This window comes from Athene cunicularia (genome assembly GCF_003259725.1).
Source record: "Athene cunicularia isolate RWA chromosome 8 unlocalized genomic scaffold, athCun1 chr8_part1, whole genome shotgun sequence".
Taxonomy (NCBI): domain Eukaryota; kingdom Metazoa; phylum Chordata; class Aves; order Strigiformes; family Strigidae; genus Athene; species Athene cunicularia.
In genome coordinates this window covers 32,185,882-32,194,946 of record NW_020799109.1, presented here as the reverse complement: position 1 = coordinate 32,194,946, position 9,065 = coordinate 32,185,882, and the positions used below count along the sequence as shown (strand labels likewise).

Sequence of the window (9,065 nt, the reverse complement as noted above, 5' to 3'; positions counted from 1 at the left end):
CATGTCCTCTAAAAGTAATGGAACAAATTGCTGAGCACATCCCCCTATCATGTAAATGATGGCTCAGTATTATATACTGGCCCTTACCTGTCAAGAATTTCCAGCACTTCCTTAGTAGAAGCAAAGGCACGGTATGTAGACAGAAATATACTGGTGTAGGTGAAATCACTGTCTCCAAAAGCTGTCAGAAGATTCTTCACAAGTCTCTCCAGAGTCCCAGCTTTTATTGTCCGGATTTTGCATGTTTCATACTGGCTGACAGTATATTCTGGAAGGAACTAAAGTGGAAACAAAACAATCACAAAAATCAGACAGAAGCCAGATCCCTGACATAGCTTTCACAATGAAACAGAGATTAAATTCCATCTTTTCACATCAATACTCCATCTTTAGTTACTACCTGATTTTGTCACTTTTGGCTAAATGAATACCAAATGCCGTATCAAATAGCAGAGGTTTTCAGTAAGTTTATCTTGAAGATACTTCTACGCTCCACACAATCTCTTACAGTCCAACTGCTATTAAGTTAGCTTATGATCCCATCATATGTTATCATCTAAAAGAAAATCCATTATCCCACAAATAATAATATTACTGGAAGGAACAATAGTGGTAACTCAGTGCCCCATTAACTTCTGAATAAACATGAAAACTGACCACAACTTTGGCATCAGCACTTGTGATTCCCTTTCTGAAAATACCAACTTTGAGTTGACACACAGAACCCAAGGTCATGAACACATCTGGATGTGAAACATTTCATGATACTTTTGCAAGGAGGGTGCCAGCATCATCTTGCAAACACCATTACAACATTTCCATTTTCTCTTACAGTTTTTGTTTGGCACAATATTTGTCAACAAATTTAGGGTTTGGTGTTGGGGGGAGGGGCTTAGACAGCATTTGGTTTTAATGCTTACAGACTGCTTTAAGTCTGAAATAACTAGAAACATTCCCTTCAATTCCGTCGTTATTTAGAGGATGGTTCAGAAAATTGTTTTTGTGACTACTTTAAATACTTACTTCTTAAGTATGTGGGATAAAAACTTTAAAATGAGATTATAAATAAAATACATCAACAAGAGCAATCACACAGATTTCCCTCTACCTCTTGAGTTGACCATCTCTGGGAAGGAATGTTCAGACCACTAATCTAAGAAAGGCCGAACTCTACAGAGGCAGCATGGGGAGGTGTACAGTTCTCTTTCTTTGCTGCTGTTTAATGGGGACCAAACTGACTGATGGACTGCATCCTCAGCTTGAGGAAAACATGCTGTGACACACCTGCTCTTTTACCTCAGTCACACTTACATGACCTGCATAATCACATATCACCAGCATTAATGAAACTCCAGTAACAAAAAAGTAATTTTCCTTGAGAGAAAGAAATGGCTTGAGCCCATTCGAGTGTCCGCAACCATGAGTGAAATCAAAAATCCTGTCAAAAATCCCCAGACATCACTATGATTTATGTAAATAAACTAGTGGAAGGTCATCTGAATGAATGAATGAAATACCTTTTTGAAGCAGTTACTTTTATTCACTTCCACTGAGTTTACAAAGTCAAATCCTAGCTGGGATTAATGGCATTATGCAAAGGAGAAATCAAGCCCTCATGAAATATTTCAAGGGGGGGGAGGGAATCTTAAATCTTTTTAGGTTAGATTAGATGTATCAGGAGAAGAATACTACAGGAAACAAACTTGCACTGGACATGAACACACAACAGTCTAGTACTTAGTCTTTGCATCATCAACTCCCCTGCAACCTCAGGATAAAAACTAAGGAGTTCAACCCATTTTCATCGCAGCATTATTCCGCTGCAGATTTCCTCCTTACATACGCACCCACAGCAAGCCTTCAGCTGAGACTGCGGTGATGCTTCTCTTCGGAGTCACAGCCTCCCCTCCTAGGTAACAGCTTCTGCTGTATCATGAGATCACGCAGTAACAGCATATCATTAGGTCACATTTCACAGCCTTACAGTAATGGTTTATAATTTAACAGCTCTTCTGAGTTTGGAGTATCAAATCGGCTATTTGTACAGATTGAGAGGCTCCCCTAAGTAACAAGACAATCCATATTCTGAGTTTCTCCATGGATCCTTGACGTGTCTCAAATTCATCCTGACCAACCACCACCAGGACTGAATATGAAGTTCATGGACAGTTTGACCAGACGTTTTGCTCCAGAAACTGCCTGCTAAGGTATGAGTTAGAAACAACAAGGCTAACAATATTCCAACATTAACACAACACCTTGGGACTAGACTGAGGACATGAAGACAGCATGTTAGTGACTTACAGTCACCACCAACTCTGGCTTGGTATATTGACAAAAGCACAGAGAAAAAAGGTAACCTATTCATAAAATAATTAGGAACGGATCACCCACCCACTTCATATTTACATCACTACCTTCCATTGCTTTTGAATTATTTAGAATAGACACCCTCTTTTGTTTTAAACAATATAGATGTCTTTAATATTAGTCTAAAGCTCTGCTACTCTGGCACGAGGACATCTCATTTCCCAGCTTAACAAGGTCCAACTGACTCTTACTGTTACATTAAAATACAACCTCCTGTATTAAAAAACAAAAACAAAGCCCCCAAACCAAAACCAAACAAATAGACCAGACAGGAAAAGAAAAATCAGGAATAACAGCAGTATCCCACAGTGTTCTGGACTTCCTAACAAGAAGTGGGCCCAGGCACAGATTTTTCACAGAAAAGTGCCTCTGTGTCTGTAGGAAGGCCTGGAAGAGCCAGGATCATCTTGCAGGATCAAGACGCAAAGACCTGTCAACAGCCTGTAAAGAGTATAGACGCAGTAGGTAAGCAGAGGCCCTAGGAGACTCGCAGCCACATCTCAACTGCAAAATGGCACCATTTCACCTTGAGTTTAAGCCACTGAAAGAAGCCATTCCCAGAGGCCCTTTTCTGTCCACCTGCTGCAGCCAAGTGGGCTGGGAAAGGGGTCCAGCCAAAACAGAGCCCTTTATTTCACCTCGTAGGCTCAGGTTTAACCCGCACAAGTTCACCCCACGGCTGCAGAAACACACAGGCTGATGCAGGGAACACAAGCCTGGGTGCAAGCTGTAAGAATTTCTGGAAGCACCGTGGGTTTACATCTGCTCAAACAGACTGGTAACTTGGGCTTGTGTCATGAACCCATTCATGCCTTTTATAAATAGACAAGGCAACACACAGTGAAATTACACCAGAATAACTTGAAAAACTTTGTTCCGTGGATCTCATGGCTGATTTAAAGGTGTATCATTTGTTATATACCTGACTTAAAGGTATATATAGAATTTTATATATGGCATCACCACTACAGAAACACTATAAGAATACTGTTTGTTACTGGTGCTATACATCGCCTCCGTTCAAATTTTCCCTAAGCAAAACTTGCTCAGGAGAAAAAAAAACACTACATTTTCTTGCTGACTTTTCATCGTACAATTAAAATAGACTTTTGACAATAACGACTTATACAATGCAACCACTTTCAAACAGGGAAGAATGCCTGCACCACTGTATTTAACTACTAATTTTCTATCCAGCAGATTGTCCAAACCATGATGTACTGATTTACGGCCATATTCTACTCAGCGTGTGTAAAGACGTCTCATTCACTAATGTGAATGTGTACCAAACAAGGGCTGAATCTGCTCCCAAGTATGATACGCGCACAAATTTTTCCACTAATTGCAACACTGCAACTTCCCCAAGATATCATGCTGGGAGAAAGTTAAAAAAAAAACAAAACAAACCCCACACCAAAAACCAAAGCAAAACAAAAAAACAACACCAAACCCTGAAAATCTAAAACTGAGTTTGTCAGCAAAACATTAAACTGCTAGAAATCATTTTAAGAGACTTGTAGGGATTGTTTGTGTTTATATTATTTCACATATTAAAGCTGCAGCAGCAGCTCTTCTTCAACAGGTACTTAAAAATATTTTATCATCCCCGATGAGCAGATTTTCAAACAAACAGTTTAAGCCCACAGCTTTTTTAAATCAGAGCAGTTATCTTCATGAGATCACTGTCTCCTACCCACCTAAATCACACCTTCCCCACACCAAATACAGGCACCGCTGCTGTCCTCCAGCCATACAACAGCATTTCTGACTTGATCGATGAATTAAAACTTCTTGCTGCTTGACTATCATTTCTTACACCAGTTCCTTGGTAGTTTGGGGCTGGACACTACCAGATGCCCAGCATGGGCACATTAAGCTCTTGGAGACAAAGCTTGAAGACATGAAAAAGCCCCACGCGCCATCATTACCATCAACCTCTAGGTTGACCTTTGTCATCCTTATAGAAAACAGGTAAAACATCATTTGGTTTTTTGGGTTATATACAGATTAATTTTAATTCCTATCTCGTTCTCTCTATGAAGCAGACTTATTCTTCTGTTGTTCTCATATGGCTGACAAAACTTTGTTTGTGTTCGCTTCCTTTGTAAGGCTTGACTTCAACAACTCAGTTTAACTCTTAGATACAGCTTTCTCTGCTGACAAGAGCTTTTCTCTATTTCTCAAAGTCTAACTCCTAAAAAAAAAAAAAAATCTTTCTTAGATCATTATTCATGCACCCTGGTCTGAAAGGTTTTTTCCCTTATTCAAACTAGAAGTCAAGGTAGTGTTTGCAGTTTGGTCTCTCCAGCTTCCAAGCTCATACATTCAACTATCTGAACTTCCTACTTCACTTGACTTCACCAAACACATTCCACAGTTTCCAAGTGTGCCACTGTAAAGCTAAGCATCTCACAGACCTACTCTACTTACCTTTCTACGGAACTTAAGGCACTGACACAGCATCACCTCATACTGGATGAAAGAACTGCCCGGCACTAGTATCTACTGCCTTGGTACAATTCTGGCCAGTTGCTGAGAACATTCCTCTAACCAGGTAGCCTTAAACTACCCCCTCACTTGCCTCTTTGCTATTTACATAAAATCACTGACTGGAGTTCACCTCTTCCGACGCCATTCATACTCTGTCAGCATACTGCTCCTGGCAACAGAAATTCAGGTGTTTAGCAGATGATCTACTTTTACAGCCACTGCTCTACTGGTCTTACCTGCTTCTGGCTAAGGTATGATTCAGCTTGTCCTTGGTTCATTTCATGGGTACCTGGCTGTCAGTTCAAGAACAACAAACCCCACAGAACTCTACACTTTTCACCCATCTTCTCTGCTTTGCTGTCTTTGCTTCATGGACAATAGCACCATCCGGTTCAACACACAGGTGCCAGCCTCCTTACAGGCTGCCTTTACATCCTCAGGAGTAAGCTGAAACTCATACAACCTTCTCTTTCTAGCCACGTCATTCAAATTCCTTGCTACTCCTCTTAAAACTTTTATTCCAGTTACCAATATGCCTTTTTCTTTAGCCTGATGTAATGCCATTCAAAACATTGCTGAAAGTTCACTCAAAAGCCTGCTCTAGAAAGTATTCTCCTCGTCCCCTCTTTTAGGCATGCCATCCATCTATATAAATCTCTACTCTCCATCCTTCTCTCTCACAAAGAACTTAAGCCATGTATCTCAGATCCATAGCCTTTGTGGCTTGTTCCCGATGTTCACATCATCTGTCATGATCCTGGACATCTGTAAGGCCTATCCTGGAGACACCAAAATCCACTTTGTATTCCAAAAACGCCTTTGTGCTTTCTCTTGCTGAACCTATCGTGTTCAGGAGGTATTCTGTCTCAACATCTCCAGAAGTTACATTTGACTTTTGAAGTGTTGTATAATTTCCATTGCCTTAGTATCTACAAATAACTTGAGAAAAAAAATCAGACTGTTGCAAAATTGACGCCACTGCCTTGGGTGCCATTCATCAGCCGAGACAAACGTGTACAGACAAGCCTCATTTGATACTTAGTCTGTAAATTCTTTTTCGTCAGGATAGTGCTTTTGTGCAGCATCTGTCACAACACTGAGCTACCACTAGAGCTTTTAATATTTCATAAAACTGTAGTGCCTAAAGTCAAGCTTCACTAAATATTTCATGACTAAGTATTTAGTGACAAAACCAGAAGCTATTATTGGCATCCTTTGATGTCTAATATTAAATTTAAAGCTAAGAAATTTGGTGTTTATACAAAAGCTTCACACTTTTGAAAGTTGTAGGACTGCTGATGACTGCATACGTCACAGCCTGTTTGTCTTTTTCTTTTATTAATTGTAGAAGTTTGAAACACAAGGAAGACATTTCTGTAGTTAAATAAACAAGTGTTTACTGCGCTTAAGCTGTAATGTTATGATTGGCTTTTAAACAAACCATTCTCTCATAATAGGGCTAACCATTCAAGAGCCTTGGATGGGTTCCTAGGATAGAGAATTTTAAGAAATGTTTATTAGACTTTGAGACATAAAAGATATAGGTTCATTCACTTACGGGTACCTGTACACAACCATATTTGAGCAAGATTTCAAGCTTCTCAGTAATTAAAGGAATTGGTAATAAATCCCAACACACTCCGAAGATGTTTTATATTCCTTTCAACACAGGTTCTGTAAGTTTTCAGTTAGATCTGCATTTCTCTCAGACACATCAAATAATTTACCATCTAACTCTTTTCAACTGAAAGGCCTCCAAATCACTTTACGAATGCATCATCACTAAGAATTCCAGCACTCTTGAACCACTGGATCAAGCTCCTGCTCTGATACCACACAATATTTAAAAGCCACATGCAACATCAAGGTTTTAAAATACTTGGGCTTCCCAAGACACAAGGAATTCGACCTGAACCAAGAAAGGACAAAAAGCTCAGTGCCTCTGTCAAGGTCAAACTCTTAAGTAGACCTCTATAGAACACAAACTGACAATGAGAAAGTCACTTTTTAAAAAGTAAATCCAGGCACGCATATAATCAGTAACAGGGGTGCTACATTTGTTACAAGAAAGGCTCAATACTTGCTGATGTACAAATTGGTTGTTCCCATACTCTTCAGTTCAACTTGCATCTTCAACCTAAGCTTGACTTAGAGCACCACCAAAAAAATAAGGCCAACATAAATCTAATACTTTATGAATTCAGTACTATGGTTGTCAAAGCATAGGAAAAAAAAATAACATCATAAAACCCCATAAACTCCAGATCTAAAAAAAAAAAAAAAAAAAAAAAAAAAAAAAACCTGATGATAATTATAAAAGAGACAATTAGGCTTTTCAAGACAAAACTGCTGGGGGCAGGAAGGGCTATTCATGAATAAAGTTATGGGTTAGAGGCTATTTATTGACTTTAGGACCACAGTAAAGCCATTAATAAAACAATATCACAAAAAAAAGCTTAAAATATTTATGTTCTGAAGCGTTAAAGGGAAACAAACAGCCCATATGTTTAAAAATATTCTTAGGTAATATGCATGAGATTTTTTGATCATGAAAGATATCAGCGTGGAAGCTGAAGTCATCAATTCATGCCCAGAACAGGTGCAGACTTCTGACACGCTGCATCCTTCCCCACAAACAGGGCTCAATTCTGACCTGAAAAAACTAATGCTAGCCACAGAAATCTAAAAGTCACATCCGTGACCTTGTAAGTCACTTGCCCTCCTATTAAGATAGGTACCATCGGCTGTGGTGATGATCTCAGAAACATATATGCACTCTTCCTTTGAAAATATGACCAAGACCTGGCAAATTCCTTCTACAAGCTAGGAACAACATAGCTGACACAGGAAAAAAATTCTACTTTCCTGATTTATGTTTATGGGACACAGACATGTTCAAAATTACCTCTATCCCTTACACAAAACCACCAGCTGGGAAATTTACAGGAGCTCAAAAATACTTTCTAATATTTTTTCCTGGGAAAAACAGGAGGCAGAGGTGGGAAATCTGCCACTCGAAGGAAGCAGATTTGAAATTATCTGTTCTGACCAGAACTCTATGTACTTCTTGGAAACATAGGAAGGGGAGCTTCTAAGCACTATCTCTATGCAGGACAGAATTTGCTTATCTTTCTTGACTGTGGATTCAGCACCGCTGCACTGCTTTATGTCATGGAACTTCACAAGAACGCCAGTTGATATAAATCTCAGGGCAGTCTTAAAAGTCTTTAAAATACCAATCTGGATACTACATCAAACCAAGTTCTTACATCATTGCCTCTGATCCTGAAGAAAATATAGAAACGTAACAAAATAATATGAAAGCCAGAGCCAGCTCCTGAAGATCTGGCTCAAACTGCCACAGCTGCAAGGATTCCAATGAAGTGAGGACATTTTCTTTCAGCTGGGGACTTGGCCTGACAGAGGTGAAGCACTCGGCAGCATGCCAAATGGAGTGCGTGTGCATTTAAGCTCAATCTACTTACCACTAAAGCGCTTTGAAATGTACCTTTGACAAACAGTACAGAGCTGTAATTCCTGCAGACATGCAAACAAGTAATTTCTAACCTAGCTGAGAAAGCACTACAAAAATAAGACCCAAACCTATATTCACTTAACTTCTCAGGAAGTTTCCGCTGACTTCCGACAGATCTTCATTAGTCAAAATACGATGACTACTAAATTTGGGAGACCCGAGATAGGTTCCTAGCAGCAGAAACAAGCCATAGCCCAGTCTTTAACAACTGCTAAATGTTCAGCTTCTCAGGACATAAGCTTATGTCCTTATTCCTGCACTAAGTATCATCCGACCCCTCGCCACAACTGGTCAAAGCTTGTCTGCATGTCAAGGAAAGAGGAAGAGTCAACACAAGGAGAGAGTTATTTCAGATGACCCAGGCAGTCAACTTCAGTGTTTTGGGTTTTTCAACAGTGAGAGCAGTCAGTGCTAAAAGCTACTATCATAACGATTCGTGTGGAATTCAGCTCCCTGGAGCAGGATCCAAAGTCCATGAGCAGCCTTCCAAAACGCCACCGCGCCGGCTTTACTTACGCCTAGCCAGTTTGCTCCTTCCTTGGCAGCCTGCTGAACCTCCACTCGTTTCAGGGTGACATGGAAAATGGCTCCCTCTTCCACCTCTTCACCCACATCCAGAATTGTACTCTGCCAGGGAAAGGAGAAAGGGGAAAAAAAAAAAAAAAAAAAA

At 39.9% G+C, this 9,065-nt stretch overlaps 1 protein-coding gene across 1 annotated transcript in view; it reads right to left on the bottom strand.

Moving 5' to 3' along the window:
- RGL1 (ral guanine nucleotide dissociation stimulator like 1) overlaps nt 1-9,065 on the bottom strand; it is an 82,808-nt gene that overhangs the window by 71,544 nt on the left and 2,199 nt on the right. The window contains exon 2 of the mRNA XM_026854027.1: nt 8,912-9,022. Coding sequence (XP_026709828.1) covers nt 8,912-9,022 — 111 coding nt within the window. The remainder of the gene's footprint in view (nt 1-8,911; nt 9,023-9,065) is intronic.